Source organism: Citrus clementina, unplaced genomic scaffold (genome assembly GCF_000493195.1).
Source record: "Citrus clementina cultivar Clemenules unplaced genomic scaffold, Citrus_clementina_v1.0 scaffold_4, whole genome shotgun sequence".
Lineage (NCBI taxonomy): Eukaryota > Viridiplantae > Streptophyta > Magnoliopsida > Sapindales > Rutaceae > Citrus > Citrus x clementina.
Genome location: NW_006262274.1, coordinates 21,456,312 through 21,478,810, shown reverse-complemented (window position 1 = coordinate 21,478,810; position 22,499 = coordinate 21,456,312). Strand labels below are relative to the sequence as shown.

Here is a 22,499-nt window from a genome sequence, read left to right as displayed (position 1 = left end):
TCTGAAGAAGTAATGGCACCATTAATATAACTAGGATGCACACAAAATCACTTTTAATTTAAATAATTCTATGCTTTGCATGTACGTACCCCACTGCCAGCCACCGCTCACCATCCAAAATGACAAAAAGTAAACGACAGACACCTCCACCTTTTACCAACGCACTAGACAACAAGGCACCAACAACATTCTTATTCTTCTTATTAGTCCTTTAATTTCTCTTTCAGTCGTAGTTACTCTTCCAAAACTGTAATGTTAGTACAAAGTAATCTGCATTTCCATTCTTTTAAAGCTTTGATCTTTCACTTTGTTTCTTTTAAGTAGTTGCTTTCTGCAGCTTCTGGAGCTTTGCTTGTTTGTTTGATTTCTAGTCGCTTTTTACTGGATCCGATGCTATAAAGTCATCAACTTGTTTGATTGCAACTAAGCTTTGATTTAAGGTAAAACCTTTTTTCTTTTTTTTTTTCCTTTTGTGGGAACTGGGTTGGATTAGATATTTAGCTCGTATTATTCATTTGGCTACTCATTTGTGGAGGTCCTCTTCAGGTTCATATAATTATACAATATCATTAGTCTTGGATTCTGCTTACTTTATTTAATGAAAATGCATGAACTGATTGTATATTAATATTTTTTGTTTCTGATACGGACCCACGTTCTGGTATAATTTCATTTTTCATTATTTTTATAATCCGAACATGTCATTACTTTATTTTTTGGTCAAATGAACTTGATCACGGTTCTTTATGTTCAGATTCATTTTCTGCATTTGAAGTTATGCTCTTTCGCTTTATTTGATTATCTGTTGTGAAACATGCAATTTCGATTGCTTATGGGGAGTATTATCTCTGATTCTGCCATTTCCTTTTGTTTCTGCTTTAGCATTTAAGGGTTCATGAATTGAAGGCTTTGTAAATTAAGCCTTTCCACTTAAAGCAAGATCACCGCTTTTTGCAATAATGGTTCTTGGACTAAAAACAAAGAACAAAAAGCGCGGTTCAGTTCAAGTTGATTATTTGATCAATCTGCAAGAGATTAGACCTTGGCCTCCATCACAATCTTTAGTATCTGTTCATTCTGTGTTGCTTCAATGGGAAAATGGGGATCTGAATTCTGGATCCTTAGCATCCAGTGTTGGCGGTGGAAAAATTGAGTTTAATGAGCGATTCAGAATTTCGGTTACTTTATATGGGGAAGCATCAAAAAAAGGCATTGCTAATGATAGTTTTCAGAAGAATTACTTAGAGATATACTTGTATGAAACTGGAAAGGAGAAGCGCGTTAAAGGTCAACTCTTGGGATCAGCTGTTATAAATCTTGCAGATTATGGAATTATCAAGGAAGGCATAGCCATAAGTGCTCCGATTAACTTTAAGAAGAGTTCTAGGAACGTGGCTCAACCCAATTTTTATCTTGTTATTGAGCCATTTTACAAAGACAATTCCTCCGCGGCATTAAACAGCAGCTTGTTGAAAGAAGTGTCTTTGGACAAAGACGGGAGTGAAACATTCTCAGAGTTGACGAATGAAGGAAATGATGAGGAATGCGAGATTGCCTCTTTTACGGATGATGAGGTGGATGATGTTTCCTCACATTCATCACGGACAATTTCATCTTCAACCTTTGAGATCACAGGGGTTTCACCTGCTCAAAATTATAAGGTACTCAAATTTATTATTTTGATGTATTCTCTGATCCCTTTACACTGACTCTCTATGCTCAGCAGCACCAAGATTTTTGGTAATTTGACCTGAAAAACAAGTAAACTTTCAAATTGGAATACATTGTCTGTGTCCAAACAAAGAAAGCATTAATATGTTCAAGTTTGATTGTAACCATATAAATTTAGCTCTGCACAATTAGTATTATGTTTTAGTTTCTGGAAACTTTTATCAGGATTTTCTTTGGGATGAGTAAACCAGTTGCACATGTGACTCATACATATGTCAATCTATTCCACCTTTGCTATACTTGTGAATCATATTTGGGTTTTGAGCTAATAGTGGACATTAATTTCAAATCTGTATGGATGACATCATAGTATCGCAGATTTACTGATAGGTGTTTTCCTTCTGTTTTGGAAACTGTACTTGTGTAGCTTTGTACAATAGCAATTTTAAATAACATTCTTCAAATAAGATTGTAGAATAAAACATATTCAGTGAAGGATGTCACGAGAAGGGTTAACAGGTACCCTGCTCTATCTTCGCTTCTAGTGCCAGCAAAGGAAGAGGTGAATCAAGTGGTTGGACTACATAAAACTAGTAATGTTGGTTCATCCTCTTTGTCATCAACTAATCTATCCTCAGACATGCATATTCAGGTGGGTACAGACACAGATCAAGTCAGCTTGGAGGACTCCCTGATCAATCTTGAGGATGCCAGAATAACTGGAAGGCGTGGAAAAAATGGTTTAGATGTAGTTGGAGCTGGTAGCTCAAATATTGGTATTTTGGAGTACAAAGAGAAAAAGGATCAGGATGGAAACGGACAGGACAAACAGAACTTTGAAGTAAAGAAAAATTCTTTTGATGACAAACTAGGTATTAAATTTCCAGAAGGTACTTCAAAAAGGGAAATTAAACTAAGGAGTAATACTCTTGCACATAGCCGGACATCACCTGAGGCACAGAGAGGTATTGCTACAGGTGATAAACTAAAGCATGTGAAGTCTCAGTTGCACTTTGAGTCTGCTAAGAGCAATAGGCGGCTCAGTAGTAGTGAATTCATGGGGAAGGAGAAGAAAAATGATATTTCTAAAGATGTTTATAAAGCTGGCATGACTAATGCTCATAATGGATGGGAAGAAACAACCAAAGGACTTTCCACCAGGAATGTTGGATTGGAATTTAAAATTGAAATGCTTCAAGACGAATTGAGGGAAGCTGCTGCTCTTGAGGTTGGCCTTTATTCAGTTGTTGCTGAGCATGGGAGTTCTACAAGTAAGGTACACACTCCAGCACGGCGCCTTTCTAGATTCTATTTTCATGCTTGCAGAGCAATGTCCAAAGCTAAGAGAGCAAGTGCAGCGAGGACTGCTATTTCAGGATTAGTTTTGGTTTCTAAAGCATGTGGGAATGATGTTCCAAGGTACGTATTCAATGCTTAGTGAGAAACTCTTCAATCTCAAGCAAGTTGAGTTCCAGTCACTTTGCCTATGTAAGACTTTCATCATAGAGATTTTACATATTGTAGAATCAAGAAGTCCAAGTATATGTGGTATAAAGGCATTTAGTTGTCAATTCGTCATATAAGTCCGGTCATGGAATACATGCTTGTTTATGTTTCTGTTTTATATGCATAACCTGTATGTAAATAGATAATGGACGTCTGTTTTCTGATCTGTTTTGTGGAGATTGATTATTCTGTTTTCTTCTTACAGGCTGACTTTCTGGTTGTCAAATACAGTTCTGCTTAGAGCTATTGTCAGCCATGCTATTGGAGGAATGCAATTGTCCGACGGACCAAGCACTAACAATGGAGATAAAAAGGGATTGGCGGAGAGGTTTACACCAAAAAGGCAAGAGTCTATCAGTGAGATCGAAAAAAATAATGTGATAGGTGAGTCTGATGATTGGGAGAATCTGCAAACATTTATAGTTGCATTGGAAAAGTTGGAAGCTTGGATCTTCTCCCGAATCGTTGAGTCTGTGTGGTGGCAGGTCAAATTTTTCTCTTTTTCTGTCTGTTGCCACTGCTAAATTCTCCTACTTTTAGCTTGAATGAAAATTCTTGTCATGCCTAATGTGGTTTCCTTTTTCAAACTCTCCAGACTTTGACTCCCCACATGCAGTCTGCAGCTGTAAAAGGCTCAAGCTCAAGGAAAGCCTCTGGAAGAAGAAATGGATTGGGTGATCAAGAGCAGGGAAATTTTTCTATCGAACTCTGGAAGAAGGCTTTCAAAGACGCATGTGAAAGGCTTTGCCCGGTTCAAGCAGGAGGACATGAGTGTGGCTGCTTGCCTGTGCTGGCTAAATTGGTATCATTGCTTCTGTTATTTCCTTTTTTGACATGCATATGAATGAGTTTAATTTCAAGATTAACTAAATTGTCTGAAAACAAATGTGTTCCTTTTTGTTTTTATTTCTTGAAAGTGTACTGTGGTAGGATGAAGCTCTTCCTAAGTGAGTTCTTTATGAGTTATTTTATATCTCCAAGAGTTTTGTCTATGAATGTGAGTCTCTTCAAGGCAATCTTAACTTTTTATTTGATTATATTCTAGCAGCATTGTAGGTTATGGATGTAATTCTTGGTAACTAAGTGATCTTCCATCACATGGCGGAAATGAGATATTTGGCCATATACCTAAAGAACTCCAAACTACACCTGAGAGTAATTCTGTTAATTCTCTGTTATGATTGGAGTTATTAAAAGATAGCAAAAAAGGAACTTCTATCCTACAGTTGGTTCTGAATTTTATGTAGTCTGAACAGGTTGGGTTCTGGACGACGTTGATTCTAAGCATATATAAATTATCTGCAATATGCTATGTTGCTTGATAGAGCTTGCGGTGAGCAACTTAGCAACCTACTATTTCTGGTCATTCCTAAAGAACGCTTTCTTCTGATGGTTTATGCATATGATCTCTAGTATAATTCCAATATCATGTGCAAGAACAGTTGGTCTTGAGCTATGGGCCGTTTCAGCTGTTTGTACCCTGTAGTTTCCTAGGAGACCTTCTCGAAGAACTTTCTGGTGTATCTGCTGGTTTATGTTGTATTAAAGCAATATAATATGCCAGCATGGTTGGATCTTCTGCAGCATGATTGACTGTCGTTGAAAAGCATTTGACAGAAATGTGCTTTTGCTGTTGTTTTCTCTAGGTAATGGAGCAGTTGGTGGGTAGATTAGATGTGGCAATGTTCAATGCTATTCTTCGCGAATCAGCTGAAGAGATGCCGACAGATCCTGTATCTGATCCCATAAGTGATCCGAAAGTTCTTCCTATTCCGGCCGGAAAATCAAGCTTTGGGGCTGGTGCACAACTAAAAAATGCTGTGAGTACCAGAAAGTTTGTTTTATGAGTCTAGTTTGGTGTTTGTCAAAAGACGGGATTTCATATTTACGACCCCAGTGTGCAAACCATGCATCTATTTCCCAATTTTACAAGGATTGTCTTTTTTGGCATTCTCTTTTCACTAATGTTCCTTCGTAGAGTCGCATGTTGGACTCTCCCTGGAATATGACAACAAAAGATAGTCACAACTTTTATTTACTTTGTTTTTATTTTTTGATTTGAGGATTTTTCTCTTCTTGTTTTTATGTTTTCAGATTGGGAACTGGTCCAGATGGCTTACAGATTTATTTGGTATTGACGATAATGACCCTCTTGAAGACGTGAATGAAGTTTGTGATGAGAAGGCCATTGAACGTTATACATCTTTCAAGCCTTTTCAGCTCCTTAATGCATTGAGTGATCTCATGATGCTTCCATGTGAAATGCTTGCTGATAATTACACAAGGAAAGAGGTGAAATTCTTGACCGTACTTGGTGATATATTCATTAATGATTCAATTTTTGGGTGTGCAAATCTGATGGTTTCCTTCTTATTCCCTCAATAATCTCATTTTCCTTAAATTTGGTCTTTGAAGGTATGCCCTACATTTGGTGCACCATTGATTAAGAGAGTTCTTAACAATTTTGTTCCTGACGAGTTTAACCCCGACCCAATTTCACCCTCTGTTTTTGAAGCCTTGGATTCTGAGGTTAGCTGATTTGCAAGAAGCCAGTGTTATTTTTGCAAAATGTGTTTATTCGCTAGTTAGCATTCTGCAGACTCTCGAATACATGGTATGTCCATTATATTTTAGAGAGAGAACCATTGCCTGATCATTTTGGTTTTGATCTTGATTTAGGGCCCCTGTGAGGATGAGGAAGGATCTCTTACAAGCTTCCCATGCATGGCTACTCCCACAGTCTATTCACCAGCTCCTGCAGCTTCATTGTCTGGCATTGTAGGAGAGGTCGGAAATCAAGCTCTGCAGAGGAGTGGATCAGCAGTGCTTAGAAAATCATACACTAGTGATGACGAGCTTGATGAGTTGGATTCATCCATTACTTCAATTATTGCTGACAACTCCCACCCTTCTCCTTTATCAGCAGCTCCCAACTGGATGCCTAAGGGACAAGGTGGTCGAAAAGTTATCAGATATAAACTCCTTCGGGAAGTATGGAAGGATGGGGAACAGTGATTCTGTTTTCATACCTCTTTGTTACATGGTTTGTATATAAATGTATGTGTGTGTGTGTTCTAATTTATATGATTCTATATATTAAATTTTTCACTCTTTTTTTTTTGGAGTCCTCCAATGTTCACTCCAGTTACAGTTTAACGGAAACAAGTTTCTTTCTTCCGTATGGAATGTTGGCATTTCACCTTTGTGTACATCAATTATTAGCTTTCTTTCATGATTTTCAATAGAGCTGTTTTTGGTTTGTCGTTGCTTAAAATCCTTTTCTTTCTGCCGCTTCCACTGCTTCCAAGGGAAACTTTGATCCGTTCTCGGAACATATTAGAGGGTTGCAAGATTCATTCTGTAATTACATGCATTCATCAAGTATGCACATTAGTGATTATCACCAAATATTCATTGTATACACGATAGGAATTCATCAACTAATAGATAATCTCATCCATGAAGGATGAAATGAAATTAAACAGCTTAGGAATCTGAGCACTATTGTGACTGCCTACATAATCATCTTCATCATCTTTTCTTGCACCTGCCAATACCACCAAAACAAGTTTTTAAGACTAAAAACAAGTTTTATGCCTTATTTAATGTACAGATAGAGAGAAAGATAGGATTCTATGATATGCAGTCAGTCATCTTACAGCCTAGATTGTGTGGTAGCGTCATGACCCCGCAACAAGTCGTAGTGTCCATAACCATGATACAGAACACGGATAGGGTTTTCTTTGCCATATTCTTGACCATATTCAGATAAATTTTTTAGGCTGCCGGAAGTTTTATCCCGCATATAAACTGTGATTGGCATCCTGAAAGTAGAAGTCATAAGTACTGATCAGTAGGCAAGAAACTTTGGTATGTTTACAGTTAAAAAGAGTGTCATTTCAATCTAACAGCAAGTAAACTCCATATGACTTCAGGATTGTGACTTACTTGAGTACATGAGAGGACATTAGCAGCTCAGGCTCTCCTCCCCAACTGTGTGGCTGTCGCATCTGTCTAACATATGCGTCGAAATCACCTTCAACAAACCTGCCAACCCAAGAAGTTCTTCAACTTATATCTTCCATCATATGACAACATAATATAGGCTTTTCTCAAGAAATTTTACCATTCAGTTTCTGCCCGTCTCAACAAAAATTCATCGGCAACCTGTCCCAACAACATCATGTCCTCTGTAAGTTAGGTGAAAATGAAATATATGCATTTATGAAGGTAAACACAGAAGGACAAGTGAATTCATATTGATGAATGTAAACAAAGGAGAATCAACTAATCAAAGAAGGGCTGAACGTATCAGGGCCGGCTTTGGAGTTTGGAGTAGGAAAAAAAAATTTGTGGCGCCTCTTTTTCTTTTATAATTTCAATACTCAAATAAACATAAAAGTATTCAAAATTCACTCCATCTTTAATTCTTAAATTTTAACAGTAATAAAAAGATAATCAAGAAGATATATTTTTTACTTCCACTAGAAATATTACAAAAATAAACAAAAAAATAAATAAAAACAATATTATTTTCAAGTATAATATTTAAAATGATAGCACATAAAAAGTTGAGATGGTAAATTGATTAGGGTCCGCCTAAGTTACATGTAGTGCAACGTACACTCAGCCTGTGAAATTTCATCTAACCCCTTATACTTTCTGTTATTTATATTTTATTCATAAATATTATAAATTTTTTGAAATGTACAATTTCGTTTAACCCCTTATACACTCAATTTTATTTTATTAAAACCCTAGAGTATGAATTTGCCCCTATAATATTAAATTCTCAAAATAACCTCTATTTAATTAAAAAATATAATTATTGTTAAATGAATTATAATTATTATTATTATTTTATTATAATCATAAATATTTTTTAATAGATTATTGTTATTATTAATAACAAGAATAAAAAGCATTATAATTAATTAATCTATTAACAATAATTAATAATATTTTTATTAAATTGTTAATAATAATAATAATTAATGATTATCTAGATTTTTTTTAATATTTGGTATAAAACTTATTTTTATAATAAAAATTGTTATTACTCACACACAATTCACTATCTAAACGCAAGGTATTATTATAGGGGCGAATTCATACTCTAGGGTTTTAATAAAATAAAATTGAGTGTATAAGGGATTAAACGAAATTGTACATTTCAAAAAATTTATAATATTTATGAATAAAATATAAATAACAGAAAGTATAAGGGGCTAGATGAAATTTCACAGGCGGACCCAATTGATTATCATATAATAGATATGAGTTTTGTATTTCAATAAACTATTTCTTTTTCTTTTTCATAAATGAAACAATGAATGTGATAATTTTCTTTGTAAAGAAAGGAGTAAGAAACCATTTTTTAATCTACTTTTTTTTCTTAGATTATAAGGTTTTAAGAGAAATTAAAAGAAATATTAAAAGTTAAAGATTTCAACAGTAAATAATTAATTTTTTTACAAAAATGAAAAGATAAATAATATAATTTTTTTTCAAACAACTAATAATGAATGAATTATTAGTTAAACAATATTTTTTATCATATCTTTTTAACATTAAAGTTATCAAATATTAATTTTCTATTAAAAAATTTTTTAATTGCAAGATAGTTGTTAATTATAAAGATGTCTAATAGAATTTTTCTACCATACATAATTTTTAAAAAATTATTAATTAGAAAATTACTAAAAAAAAACTCAAAAGACATGACGCGTTAAAAAAAAAAGGAACTTTAAGCAACTACCTTCGCCCCTAGAGCATATAACAGAAACCGAAAAGAAACAAGAAAGCATAATCAAAATACAACATCAATAGTACCCAGGCAGAAGATTGAAGCATGCAGAAGTTAGAAGCATACTTTAGTCTCGTTAAAAATCAGGGAAAGAAGAAAAAGAGTTAATTCTGTACTTTAGCTCTAAGCTCATCGGCAAGTTCTCTTTGGAGGCTGTCGCTTGGAGATTGCCTTCCAGCTCTCAGCCAAGCACCATGAATGACAGACCGGAACAAGCATCTTCCATCACCAGCTATGCCTGAATCAAGCTAACAAAAATCCATTCATTAAGCGATCAAGACGACAATTAAGCTTTTAGCTATTCAACATATACATCCACCCAACCATATAGACATGCACATATATATTTTAACTACGTACTCATAAAAAATTTATCAATGGATTAATATTTTCTCCAACGATGTTAACGCAATTTCAAAACTATAATTTTCCAACACTCATGTTCCGGTTTTGTATCTTTGAAAAAAAAAATAAATGCAAACAAACCATTGCCAAGAATTCAAAGGCTTCCACACATGGCAATATAAAAGAAAATACAAAGACAGGCGAAAGATGAGCAAACCTTCGGCATTATCCATAATTAACTACCAGGGTGGTCTTTACAAAGAGGTAAGAATAATTTAAAAATCACCCCATCCCGACAACAACGAGATAACTTGAATACTACCAAAAGTAAAAAGAAAACAGGAAAAGCAAGCAAAGAATAGATTTGTTATCAATTTCAAGAAGAAAAGCATAAAGAGGAGGGAAAAAAGCCCTTCTTTACTAGAGAACGCATGCACATTACAATTCTTTGTTAAAACTAAGCTAATTTAAAAATTAAACATACGGACAGTAGTTTGAAACTGGGACGAGTTGTTACCAACGGAAGTTTGTCGTTTCAGCATTTTGAGTTGCAAAGTTGGAAATTCGCTTTTGAGCCCTGATTCATTGTGAAGTGGAATTCGAGCTGTGAATGAATTTGACAGTTCAGCTGGCAAGTGTTAATAAGAGGACACCCAGTGCGTGAATTTGCCTTTTGGAGTTGTGGCGTGTGAGTGAGAATCAGAGAATAGAATAAGATGCTTCGGCTCCTTTTCACATCCGTTGATGGAAAATTCTTCGAATCTTTACCGACAGACCGAAAGTGCTTCTGCGCAAAAGCATTTTCAGTTTCTGCTCTCTGTAGAAATACTCAAAATGTTACTTGTGACAAACCTACTTGAAATTTGTAAACAGTTTCAGCAAAACACTCATCTAGTCTCTCTTTTATTTATTTATTATTATTATTATTAAAAAGTGAAAGAATTAAGAATGTTTACTTGAAAATTGGAAGTGTCTTGAGCTCCTCCATGACTCCATCAATCGTGCGCGTCACAGTTGCATTCAGCCGTTAGATGCCAATGGACTCCACCAATCTAAGTGCATCCAACGGTTGGATGTAACTGTGACACGGTACTACAGTTGCACCGTATCCTGATCCCCATCAACGTCTACATATTACTAATAATCTAATTATTTTACCTTTGATAGAGTTGATTTTACACGTGTCATATTTTCACGTGACTAACAGTGCAGGACCATCGGCGAATCAAACCTTCCCGAATCTGTTATAAAATCGTTTTTGACAACCATAAACTCCCGCTAAATTTTATAACAGCCGTTTATTTTTCCCGCATTTATCGCGAGAGAAAATCAGAATAGAACACAAGTCTTATATAGGAATCAAATTAGTTCATTTGGAAATATTTGATTTTCTATTTTGTTTTTGCACCACTAATTAAGTTCGTGGACTTCTCTTCTTTTACGCCAAAGGAACAAAAATAAACCAATCAATTTTTTTTTTCAGGGAGTTTTTTGAGCTCTGCAACAATTTTCTTTCTTTAAGGTACGAGTTTTAGTCATTTCTCCAAAAGCAAGGAAAAAGAAAATTCAATTTCTAAGTTTTTTTGTATGGACCAACAATGTCCTTGGCTAAAACTTAAGATTGTTTAGCTGAAATTCAATGATGCTGATTAGCTAAAGAACAAAACTGCATTATCATGTATAAAAGTCCTGTTATAATGTGTGTTGCTAGCACTCGGCGTCGACAAAAAATTATGTGATTACAAGTTGAATCTCAAGGTGATGATGATTGATTCTTCGTAAATTTTTGACAAATTTGGATTCATTTTCTCAGGGTTCATTGTTCAGCACTAAGCCCCAGAATGAGCTCTAGACGCCGCCCGTTGCATACAGGTGGAGTTGCTATATTATCAATTGCTCACATGGCCCACACAAGGTCCAAAGATTTCAGCGGACCAATAGGTTCGCTGGCTAGAAAATTAACCAGATTAGTCGAATTCGCCGGCCCGGTAGTCTATGCCCTGCAATATCAATTGTTAGTAACCCTCTCCTTTGGTGATGATCTTATCCTAGCCATTGAGAAAAGAGTTGAGACCATATTCCCACCTTCAAAACATGTGTTTAACACAACAGACAAGCTCATTGAGATCACAGAAACTTTGCCCCAAAAATTTGATGATGCTATAAAAGAATTCCCCATGATTATTCACCAATATTCATTGCTAGATTGGGCAGTGAATCTGGTCATTTCATGGCTAAATTATTGGATCTCTATGTTGATGCATTGGGAATTTGAACACGCTAAAGAGAAGGAGATTAGAGTCGATACACACAGCAATGAGTGCAACAATGAATCACCATCAGCAAACCAACCTGTAGAATCATCTCGTCCTAGTACGGCTCAATCATCGAAATCTGATATTGACAATGTTAATGTCACAGATAAGCAGGAAGTGACATACAAGGAAGCACTTCTAGAGAAGAGGAAAAAAGAAAGCATGGCAAAGAATGAAAATGGCTTAGAAAATGGGGGTCCGAAACGTATTGGCAGCAAAGACGGAGAGGAGGAGACAAATGAAAACATAGCAAACAAAGATGATGGCAAAATGCAGGAGACTCAGAAACAGGATGTTTGCGAGGATGAAGATCATAGAAATGTGGAAGAGGTGGGTACAAGTAAAACCGATGAAAACATAAGTAAACGCGATCAAATTTTGGAATTGTTTGAGTCAGGATGGCTGATGACACCACAAAAAGAATGTAAGAAATCGGGTTGGCTGTCGCGTTCTTTTTCATACACCAAATGAATGAAAAACGTTGTAAAGGTGCAAGCAAAAGTGATTCTTCAATCTTAATCAATTCAGTACAAATTTTTCTAATAAAGGGAACGCATAAGCTGCCTGTTTGCCAGTATATTTTGCACTGACCGTTGCGTAGTTTAGAGAATACAAAGAATATGAAATTGTAACAGTTGGCGCATTTGTGGTAGTAGTATTTGACTATTTGTGTTTCACTGTATATACAATTCTCTTTATCACACGGTCACACTCACAGAATACAGCTTTGAAACACATAGCAAACAACCAAGTTTGATTAAAAAAACAATAAATGCAGTAGGATGTTCAGTATATAATCTGATTTGCTCAATCCATCTAATTCGTAAAAATCCAATCTGTACATTGGTTGTTCGAATTGAATTGCAAATTGAAAAATCTGTAGTCGGTGGACATATATATATATATAATAGTTTTCTGATCCGGAATCTTAAAAGTGTGAAGAAAATTTGGAAAAATTTTAAAACTGCGGGATTTTAAAGGTTTACAACTTGAATCACTTAAACCGCACAGTTTATGTGTTTTCCGGACGTTCCCGCACTTTATAATTCCGAATGAGAACATTTCTATATATATATATACACAATATTTCTATTATCCGAATGTCCGGATATTAGCTATCCTCTGCATGTTGAATATAAGCGGTTGGATCAAACTGAGTCAATCCAACGCTCTTAAAGTCTTTGTGCGCTAAACTAGTAAAGTGCAACAAATATAATATTGATTTATTGCTGTAAAAGAACCCTAGTTATATAACTAGTTGTCTGCCTATTAACTAGTTGCCAAGCCAAAACACTAATTATCATCGACTTTAATTTTTAATTTTGATCGCTACTGTTGGCGTGTTCTCACAATTAATAACAGGTATGCTAAATTCTTTATAAAATATATGTGTTTATTATTTTACTCATGAGTTATGAATGTAATCAGACGCCTTTTATTTTATTATTTGCATTGTTCTATTCTTGTCTGCATCTTTCTAATTTTCATGTAGGTAAAATCCATTTTCACATTAATTATTATAGATCGCGATGTTATAATGAATTTTTTTCTTGTTTGATTTATGAAGAGAATGAATGATATTGGAGTAGACACTGGGGAAAGTTATGAAGAAGCCATGCAAGAGCAGAGAGACAAAGTTTACAAACCCGTAGTCATACCGCATGATCATATGCCCAGGTTGGGACAAGAAATTGTCTTACTAGATGACGTTCATGAATTTTATAATGAATATGCAAAAAAGGCTGGTTTTAGTGTGAGAATCAATTTTAGTAGGAAAAGTCACACAGGCAAATTTGTAAGGAAGGAGTATGTATGCTCTAAAGAAGGGGCAACCACTAAAGAAGTAGTTGAAAAAAAACGAAGACGCGGTAAAGTGAGAGAGGGTTGTAAGAGCGTTGGATTGACTCAATTTGATCCAACCGCTTATATTCAATATGCGGAGGATAGCTAATATCCGGACATTCGGATAATAGAAATATTGTGTGTGTGTGTGTGTGTGTGTGTGTGTGTGTGTGTATAGCATGTTATATCTTATCTGATAATAATAAAAAATAAAAATAAACAAATATAGCTACCTAAACAGTTATTTTTTATGTACTGATTTAAACGAATGAGATTTTTTCTTTTTGATGTGTTATATTTTAAAATTTTGAATGTATTTTCTAGTCTTATTTAAACAATTAATTAATTTAAATCTTGTTTACTTTTAAATTTGATCGGTAGTAAAATTATTTTTGATATTAATATTTTTATTTACTTAGTTCCTAGATTGGATAGAATTAAAAAAAATTAGTCCACAAACCAATTCACAAAAATGGTGGATTGGATATGGATTGAGTCAAATTTACATTCCATCCGCAGACGTATGGATTAGATTTAGATTTAGATTGAATTTAACTAATTTGTTGATTGAATTAGATTGAAAATTTATAATTTACAAAATCTTGGATTGGATATGGATTGATATCCAATCCGCAAAATTTGATTCGTGAACACCCCCTAAAATGTAGTGACATGAGTAAATGATGTAGATCAAAACTGGAAATTAAAGCATGTTCTATTGAAATTTTAAATATAAGCTTAATTTTGGCCTTTCTTATAATTTGTGCAGAAGATTGTCAATGCTTAATTTTTACTTTTTATTTTTTCTAAGACAGAGTCAACTAAACTTATTGCAAGAATTCCTTGAGACGATTGTTCCCAGCGTGATGATTCTGATTGGTTGAGTTGACTTGGATTGCTCTGACTCTTCTATGCAATCGAATCTCCTAATCATTGATCAGCTTCCGATGGAAGCTTATGAAAATAGGACACGGCTAAGTTGCAGAAGCTGCAACTAACAGCCTTGGCATTTTGACCTTGCTTCAACAGCTCCCTTGCCTAGGTTGCATCAGCACCAACACCAGTGGAAGATTCCCATTGACTATGTTACTTGCAGAAGCTGTAACATAAGCAAGCTCCTATGAAAATAATCTGACTTGGTTACTGTATCATCAAGTAGCTTCCAATGGAAGCCTGTCTTCTATTAAATCATCCAATTTAAATTTCCCAGAAGCCAAGCACGCAAAAACACCATAGAGCACAATTCTTCATATCAAGAGCAAAAATATTTTCTCTCAAAGGCATGCCCTCAGCTACATCAGTTCTGTCAACATACACCGCCTTCGCAGCATCAGCAATGCTAGTTCGGACAGTGATCAATGAAGTTCAGACTTTGACCAGCCAGATCATTCCCAAGCAACTCCAAACCATGATGTTATCGAAACTCGGAGGCCTTTTCACAAACCATTCTTCTCAAATGACTCTCATCATTGATGAGTACAATGGCTTCTCCATCAATCAATTATATGAAGCTTCTGAACTCTACTTGAGCACGAAAATCACTGCATCTCTGGAGAAACTCAAGGTCTCCAAAACTACAAAAGAGAAAAACATGTCAGTGACAATCAACAAAGGTGAGAAGATCAGTGACATATTTGAAGGAATCTGTCTCGTGTGGGAAATGACTTGTAAGGAAACCGAAGAGCGATCATCTCAAAGGGGAAAGGCCGAAAGAGTAATTGAGCTCAGTTTTCCTAAGAAGTACATGGAGAGAATATTGAATATATACTTGCCATATGTAATGGAGAAATCAAATGCCATCAAAGAGCAAAACAAAGTGGTGAAGCTCTATGCAGTAGGACATTTCGGTGGAGATAGCGATAGAGGAGGAGCTTGGGGTTCAACAAATCTTGATCATCCAGCAACATTTGACACGATTGCAATGGACCCGTCCATGAAGCAGGCCTCGATAGATGACTTGGACAGATTTGTGAAGAGAAGGAACTTTTACAGAAGAGTTGGAAAGGTTTGGAAACGTGGGTACTTGTTGTTTGGCCCTCCTGGTACCGGAAAGTCAAGCTTGATTGCTGCCATGGCCAACTACTTGAAATTCAACATCTATGATATGGAGCTTACAAGCGTTTACTGCAACTCAGAGCTAAGAAGACGGTTAGTGTCCACTTCAAACCGTTCAATACTTGTGATTGAGGATATTGATTGCAGTGTTAAGTTGCAAGATAGACAAAATGGAGAATGTGTGGAGCAGAGTGAGTACAGCAAGGTGAGTTTGCTAGCTAATTCTTGAATGAAGCCCCCAGTATCCTTGCTCTAATTACAATTATCTTTTGATGTATTTTGACAGTTAACTTTATCTGGCTTGCTTAATTTCATTGATGGATTATGGTCAAGCTGTGGTGACGAGAGAATTATTGTCTTCACAACCAATCACAAAAACAGGCTAGACCCTGCATTGCTAAGGCCAGGCAGAATGGACATGCACATTCACATGTCTTATTGCAATCCAAGTGGGTTCAGGATTCTCGTTTCTAACTACTTGGGCATCAATGATCACAACCTGTTTCCTGAAATCGATGAACTGTTAACGAAAGTGGAGGTAACGCCGGCAAAGATAGCGTAAGAGCTCATGAAAAGTGAAGTCGCTGAGGTTGCTCTTGAAGGATTAGTGGAGTTGAAGGATTAGTGGAGTTTCTCAAGAGGAAGAAGACGGAAGTTGCTGAAGTTGGTAACAAACAGAAGGCAAGTAGGGAAGCTGAAGGCGATGAGAAGATTGGCGACTTTGTCAGAAAGGCGAAGAAGAGGAGAAGCAATACGAAACGGAATCGAAAAGGTCTATAAGCCAAACATGTCCGATAGCGTGGTCGTGACTCGTGCGGAGAGACAACCAACCTGGCAGCCACTTGCCTGCCTGAAGTTTTATCATGTGCTTGCAGACTTATTGAATCCTAATTATTCATCATGTAATGGATATGGTGTGATTTTAAATGATGAGCCAACCTTTTAATACAGTAATAAAAAACCTCAAATGTTTGTCTCGGTATAATGTTTATCCATTTGTCCAAATTTGAAACCCATAACCGAACGAGAGCACATGGGCATACTCCGGGAGTAAGAGATCTGTTTTTCCCATTACCTTCGCCGGGGAAGCGGATCTCTCTTATCAAGAGTCAAAAACCTAACGCCCACCGTGGGGCTCGAACCCACGACCACAAGGTTAAGAGCCTTGCGCTCTACCGACTGAGCTAGACGGGCTTTAACAAGCCCGCCGCCCTTTTTCTTTTTATCTCTTTTAACGGTGTCAACTTTCACTGCAGAGACAACCGACTTGTACAGAGAGGCGAAGTTTAGGGCATCAGATATTCAGATCATCAATCGTGAGTATAATGTATATGTCCTCCTACCCAGAAGTTGAAGATAAGGAAACTAGACCAAAATCCATTGATTACAAGGGCTGTACATCTCTTCTCTACGCGTAACAAGAAATAAATTATGCCCGCGGTAGCGGGACAGAAAAGGAAATAGAAAAGAAGATACAGGGAAAATTTACAAAGGTAAGGGCGCCTATTTTAATACTGGGAAACTGAATAGCTCTTGCTCTTCCACAAGAAGCTAAAAGCTTTTCCCATCTTTCTTCTTGATATAGATTTACATAGAGGCTTTGATTCTGGAGCATGGTCGGGAGTGGGAGTATATGTTGGTTTCAGCTTCTCACTACTATCATCATCTTGTTGTCCGATATCAACAGGTGGATGATCCCGTTGCCTCTGCTCCCGAAATAGCATCAAAAGTCTCTGTGCCTTGTCTCTCCCTCTTGTACTCCCATTCACTGAAATCGACACAAGTGCAGGAATGACCCCTTCTTGTAGAACCATTTGACAACATTTCTCATTCCCATTACACAAAAGGAAAAGACATGAAACAGCTTGCTCCTGCTCAATGAGTTCACCAGTGTCCAACACCGTTGCCAACCCAGAAACTAAGCCTGGGGTTGAATTCATTTCTTCTTTTCCAGCTGCACTTGCAGCTAAATTTAACAAAACTGCTAATGATTTTTCCGTCCACATGGGGTCACCAGGTACAGCGAGAGATTGTAGGCCACTGATAATGCCGGCTGAAAGAAGGTTTGGAATGTTGGAGGGGATAGTGGAGAGGTTATAAAGAGCATGAAGGGCATCAAGCTTGCATTGGTGTTCAGTTTTGCCTTTACAAAGCTCAACTAAAAATGGGACAGCATGACTTGAGCCAATGATAGGCTTGGCATCATCAAGGAATGAGAGGTTCAGATATAGTGCTGTTGCTGCCCCATGAGAGTTGGAGTTCGAGATCATTTTCTCCAGCAATGGAATCACTCCAGCAGCTAACATCAATTCTTTGTTTCTGTAATTTGAGATTAAAAAAAAGGAGAAGAAATTAACATCTATGTGGTTCACAAATCAATGAAGAATAGGAACAGAAACAAAAGATTCCGTAAAAAGGTAATTTCTATTTGTTGATTCTTATGCACGGTAACCCCCATCATTGTTCAATGTATTAAATTCCTAATGACTATATCTATGGCTAAAATACCATCAAAACCAATACCAATACTGAAGCCAACACAGTTATACAGTGCTTTAAGAAAACATTGAACAAGAGCACAAACCTGTTATTGTTGACCGCAAGGTTAAATAGAGCCATAGCCCCAATTTCTTGAGCATATGAATTCCTTTCACACACAGCTGACTCTAGGAACCTCAACAACGCTACAACAAATCCATTTGCTCCCGTGAAAACCCTGGCCTCCTCATCATCCTTCAGCAGGAGCCTTATTTGTTCTACAATATTGCTTTTTTGCCCCAAGTTTTCCCCTTCATTCAGGACATTCAGGAAATCCTGATATCTTTCAAACACATTGGTTCCAGACTCATCCTCCTGTGCATAAATATTTTCAATATCATTGTATTCTGACTCCTCAATTGTTCCACTCACCTCCAAAGGAACAACCTTCATCTCTTTCAATTTGCAAGAGCGGACAATTTCATTTGATTTTGAATTGGTGGACTCCTCAGACAAAGCCAGCCTCCAATAGTTAAGGTCAAGAGAATCAGGAGGACTGTCGGGAACAGAAACTCCATTCATTTCGCACCAGCTAGCAATGAGACCCTTAACACAGTAATTTGGTGTTAAACAAAGATGAGGCAACTTCTGCTGAGTTTTTGGGCAGGTACTGTGCCCATCACTTAACCATTTTTCAATGCAGATCCTTTCATATGTCTGTCCAGAAGCAATTATGACTGGATCATACATAAGCTGTAATGATATCGGACACCTCAATTCTTCTGGCGGAAGGGGCATCTGCCCTGATCTCCTATTGTTTGGCCTAAAATTGAAAGAACAAAGTTTTGATAGCTGGCGGTCAAAGGCATGCTCATTGCCATTGTGCACCCCATCCTCAAAAGAACATTGAACAGTTGGCGAACAAGGAGTTGAACCTTGTGAGTCATTGTCATCTATCATCTCACTTCTAAATAACTTGGAGTATTTTCTCATGAGGTGTAAAAGATAGGCCACAATGGATTCTTTCCGCTTATCTTCCTCCACACGAGCTCTCTCAATAAGTTTTTTAAGAGCCCTTCTCTCGGTAAGAGCTGCTCTGGAGGAAGTGATACCAAGTCTAGTAGCAGCCTGGTGAAATGATTCAAGCTCATTATTGTCATTAGAGTCGTTAAATTTTCTACCCTGCTGGAGTAATGCAATTATATCATCGCCAACTTGTTTCTCAGAAGGATCAAGTGAAAACGCAATTGTCTCGAGCTCATTTACAATCTCCAAAATCTGAAAGTGTTCCGATAAAAAAAATAATTAAAAATCACTAAACAGCAAGAAAAGCAAGTATGGCATTTGGTAACCAATTCATTAGAAACTATAATATCAAATTGAAGAAGAAACACCCATTACATAAAGAGAGACTTCACTGTAAAGCATGGCAACCCACTGGCAGATAGTAAAAAAGAATTAATTATTTAGAAAACCACCAAGCACAAAAGCAACACCAATCAGCTTAGACAAACTTACAAAACAATTCCACACACCTAAATTTCCATTTCACATTTTTTATCTCTCTGATTTAACTACCTGTTGCAATAACACGAGAAGTTTTGTTCAATGCCGGACACAAAATTGAACTGGAAAAAAGTTTACCTGACATCCAATCGATTGAGGAACAATATCTTCAACTCGCCTAAGACTCTCAGCAAGAGCATTGCGTGCTTTTTCAAATTTTAAAAGCACAGAATCCCCAGTTATAGCCTACATGATAAAAGTTGTAGCATTAGTACATTCCTCCCCAAAACCTCATACTTCGCCAGACATAAATATAGTAGAAAAAATTTGACCAAAAAATTGAGGCTAACGTTAAATATTGTATCAAAATGTTCATACCAGGTAAAGTTTACTACATTCTGAGCAGTGATGAAGAATATTCTTGGCCTTCTCAAGTGCTATGTGTAATGAACATAACGCCTGAATGCCAGATTTGCTCCTAGGCCGTGACGCTTCCAAGGAAGGAAAAACAGACAATATTTTGCAGTAAAGTGCAGAGAGTTTCTTGCACATGTCTCCATGTAACTGCATTAGAATTGATATTCAGTAATGAAATGAAACTAATGTTTGAAAGACCAATTTGATAAATGTAACCGTATATTGTACTATAACACCCTCATTTAAAATCAAATTAGCATAAAAATCTAGAGAGTCTTTGTCAACTAGGGATAAAACATTTGATCTGAAATGGGCATACATAATGCATTAATGCATAAAGACACAACTACCAAACATGTAAACAAAAATGCCCCCTTGTCAATGAAAAGTAAAATAGTACTATTTAATAAGATAAACAATAAGCTATCCAAAATCCAGTGAAAAAATTCAACAAAATTGCCTAATGCACCATTCAAATTCAATCAATTGGTATAAACAGTTCATACCTTGGCATCACTAGCCGCAAACAGATTTTCTTCGACTTCGGCAATATCCATAATCCCCGTTCACAGTGGAAAACCAAATTGCAAATCTATATCGTCTGAAATGATAAAGGAGAAGAAATCATAATCACCAACTGACAAAGGAAAATGTTTTGAATATCTCAAGCAGACCTATACTTGTCCAAACAAGCCCCGGTTTCTACTTTCTTTTGCAATGACTGAAAATAGCAAGCCAATAAACCGAGTCTCGTATAAAATTTCGTCTGGATGATTGATGATGTAGTTTCCCAGTTTCCAATTTTCTTGGAAACCAAACAGGGAATTTCAAAAAAGAATTACAAAGTACGATTTCATTTCACAATTCTCATGATCAAAGTTGATCTGGACATAATTAAAATATAAGAATACAAAATTTAAAAACGATACAGTACTAGCGTTATACAAGAAGCAAAAAATTAAGAACTATGCAAAAATAAAAGCATTAAATCTGATTTAGACATTTTATCAAGCAGCAGGTATTCGTGATTCGGAAAATGATATTTTCATTAAAAAAAAAAAAAAGCATCTTACAACCCAAAGAAAATAAGGAAAATGATTTCTCGAAAATGACCCACGGGATGAAATCTTAACCGAGACCAGACACAAAAATCTCTATCAGCTAATCGACACTCGCAAAAACAGAATAAAACGCGAGTCGCCGAATTTATAGGTAACTATAAAAACAAATAAGGCACTTTGCCAACGCGAATTGCCAACGTAAAACTGAAAATCCCCGAAAAATAGATATATCAAAAATAAAGGAAATACGGACGGAAATTTATTCATTTACTTTAAAGTGGAAAAAAAAAACTGAGGTTTTGAGCCAAAACGTACCGGGAAAATCGGTATGAGCCAAGGAGGCTTCATAAAAAAGCATTTACAGAAACTTGAGGAGCCAAACAGGGACTTTGGGATAATACGATCCGTGAATTAGATTTAGGTTCTTTTGCTTCAAATTTAGAAGTTTTAAACTTCAAAGAGAGATATTTTGGCGAGACTGAGAGGATGGACAGATGAGAGTTGAGTTGATGTTCGGTTCGGTATTATTGAGTGAAGGTGTAAATAGAAAGGAGTAAAGGAAATAGTTTATATATATATATATATATATAATTTGTTTTGAGTGGGGAAATAAAGTAAATAGATAAACAGTGAGTGGGAGTGCGTTATTCTTTAATGATTAATTAGTTTTTTTTTTTGTTTGAGAAGAATGATTAATTAGTTAATAGGTTAGTTATTGATTATTGGAGAACAAATTGATGTTTTTGAATTTGAAAGGCTTGGAATTTTCGCCGCTAATGTCTCCCCAGTCCACCGGCCGACAGTTGCCGACCTCCTCGATTGTCGGTACACAGATGACAGATCTGTCATAAATTTAGTACAATGACCGAAGCGTCCTTTCAAAAGTTTTTTTTTTTACCCCCTCATAAGTTGAAAATGAAAATTTGCTTTCATCAGTTTCACACCTCTGAGCTTGAAACCATTTCAATAAATATAATACAAAGTAAAATATCATTTTAATATTAAATGAGATCTCATTTGGAATTGAGATTAAATATACATAAACTGCTTAATTTATAAGTTTTGAAAAAAATAATGTTAGATAAATTTTTTTAAACATACTATTTTATAAATTTTTTTATTTTAACTGTAGTTTCTAAAAGTAGGTAAAAGACAAGCTATCAGATAAGTTACTATACTTTTATAAAATTCTTATTATAACTGTAACATTTTAATAAAAATATAATTATGTGTTTTTTTCATAAATATTTATATATAAATAAAAGACAACACATGTTAAACTTATGTATATTTTAATCATTATATAATAAAATAACATTTTTGTAATAAAAATTACCAGACACTTGTATACTAATTTTCAAACTCACAATTACTACGATAATCAAATTTACCGAATACAAAGTTATTGTTTTAATAAAATAACTTATTTTATTTGCAAAACATAAGCAATTTATTTCATCGGCTACTGCAATCTCAAAATGGTCCTAAGTGGTATTA

General features: G+C 35.8%; 4 protein-coding genes, 1 non-coding gene and 1 pseudogene across 8 annotated transcripts; 3 read left to right on the top strand and 3 right to left on the bottom strand.

Moving 5' to 3' along the window:
• The first annotated feature begins 221 nt into the window (after nucleotides 1-221).
• Nucleotides 222-6,413, top strand: LOC18045247. 2 transcript variants are annotated; one of them, XM_006438018.2, is made up of 10 exons: nucleotides 222-440; nucleotides 883-1,661; nucleotides 2,147-2,233; nucleotides 2,324-3,090; nucleotides 3,383-3,662; nucleotides 3,773-3,979; nucleotides 4,824-4,997; nucleotides 5,272-5,469; nucleotides 5,593-5,706; nucleotides 5,857-6,413. In XM_006438018.2, the coding sequence occupies exons 2-10, from the start codon at nucleotides 960-962 to the stop codon at nucleotides 6,190-6,192; spliced, it is 2,865 nt and encodes a 954-aa protein (XP_006438081.1). In that variant the 5' UTR covers nucleotides 222-440; nucleotides 883-959; the 3' UTR covers nucleotides 6,193-6,413. The 2 variants fall into 2 exon arrangements, with proteins under 2 accessions (XP_006438081.1, XP_006438080.1); XM_006438017.2 differs by lacking the exon at nucleotides 2,147-2,233.
• A 28-nt stretch (nucleotides 6,414-6,441) lies between these two features.
• LOC18045246 (OTU domain-containing protein At3g57810) lies at nucleotides 6,442-9,950 on the bottom strand. Of its 3 annotated transcripts, none has more exons than XM_024185967.1 (6): nucleotides 9,846-9,950; nucleotides 9,100-9,221; nucleotides 7,304-7,344; nucleotides 7,126-7,224; nucleotides 6,837-7,001; nucleotides 6,442-6,724 (listed from the first exon to the last, which is right to left on the bottom strand). In XM_024185967.1, exons 1-6 carry the CDS (start codon nucleotides 9,868-9,870, stop codon nucleotides 6,709-6,711), a joined length of 468 nt encoding a protein of 155 aa, XP_024041735.1. In that variant the 5' UTR covers nucleotides 9,871-9,950; the 3' UTR covers nucleotides 6,442-6,708. The 3 variants fall into 3 exon arrangements, with proteins under 3 accessions (XP_024041735.1, XP_006438079.1, XP_024041736.1); XM_006438016.2 differs by lacking the exon at nucleotides 9,846-9,950 and adding an exon at nucleotides 9,546-9,636; XM_024185968.1 differs by lacking the exon at nucleotides 6,442-6,724 and having other exon boundaries at nucleotides 6,732-7,001.
• Nucleotides 9,951-10,789: 839 nt separating this feature from the next.
• LOC18045245 lies at nucleotides 10,790-12,161 on the top strand. Its single transcript, XM_006438014.2, has 2 exons — nucleotides 10,790-10,850; nucleotides 11,142-12,161. Exon 2 carries the CDS (start codon nucleotides 11,170-11,172, stop codon nucleotides 12,112-12,114), a length of 945 nt encoding a protein of 314 aa, XP_006438077.1. The 5' UTR covers nucleotides 10,790-10,850; nucleotides 11,142-11,169; the 3' UTR covers nucleotides 12,115-12,161.
• Nucleotides 12,162-14,686: 2,525 nt separating this feature from the next.
• LOC18045243 lies at nucleotides 14,687-16,677 on the top strand (annotated as a pseudogene).
• TRNAK-CUU lies at nucleotides 16,662-16,734 on the bottom strand. Its single transcript has one exon. It is a non-coding gene; the product is annotated as a tRNA-Lys (tRNA).
• A 66-nt stretch (nucleotides 16,735-16,800) lies between these two features.
• LOC18045212 (U-box domain-containing protein 6) lies at nucleotides 16,801-21,536 on the bottom strand. The gene is made up of 6 exons (XM_006438010.2): nucleotides 21,318-21,536; nucleotides 20,448-20,542; nucleotides 19,903-20,088; nucleotides 19,663-19,770; nucleotides 18,125-19,296; nucleotides 16,801-17,859 (listed from the first exon to the last, which is right to left on the bottom strand). The coding sequence occupies exons 2-6, from the start codon at nucleotides 20,496-20,498 to the stop codon at nucleotides 17,049-17,051; spliced, it is 2,328 nt and encodes a 775-aa protein (XP_006438073.1). The 5' UTR covers nucleotides 20,499-20,542; nucleotides 21,318-21,536; the 3' UTR covers nucleotides 16,801-17,048.
• Nucleotides 21,537-22,499: the final 963 nt, after the last annotated feature.

Coding starts and splice junctions, on each gene's coding strand:
- LOC18045247 (XM_006438018.2), top strand. CDS start 960: ATGGTTCTTGGACTAAAAACAAAGAACAAAAAGCGCGGTTCAGTTCAA. Junction 3,980..4,823: donor TGCCTGTGCTGGCTAAATTG/GTATCATTGCTT, acceptor TGTTTTCTCTAG/GTAATGGAGCAGTTGGTGGG. Junction 5,470..5,592: donor ATAATTACACAAGGAAAGAG/GTGAAATTCTTG, acceptor TGGTCTTTGAAG/GTATGCCCTACATTTGGTGC.
- LOC18045246 (XM_024185967.1), bottom strand. CDS start 9,870: ATGCTGAAACGACAAACTTCCGTTG. Junction 7,345..9,099: donor CCGATGAGCTTAGAGCTAAA/GTACAGAATTAA, acceptor TTGTTGGGACAG/GTTGCCGATGAATTTTTGTT. Junction 7,002..7,125: donor ATGTCCTCTCATGTACTCAA/GTAAGTCACAAT, acceptor TTCTACTTTCAG/GATGCCAATCACAGTTTATA.
- LOC18045245 (XM_006438014.2), top strand. CDS start 11,170: ATGAGCTCTAGACGCCGCCCGTTGCATACAGGTGGAGTTGCTATATTA.
- LOC18045212 (XM_006438010.2), bottom strand. CDS start 20,498: ATGGATATTGCCGAAGTCGAAGAAAATCTGTTTGCGGCTAGTGATGCC. Junction 19,297..19,662: donor CTCAATCGATTGGATGTCAG/GTAAACTTTTTT, acceptor GAACACTTTCAG/ATTTTGGAGATTGTAAATGA. Junction 17,860..18,124: donor CTTGCGGTCAACAATAACAG/GTTTGTGCTCTT, acceptor CTCAAATTACAG/AAACAAAGAATTGATGTTAG.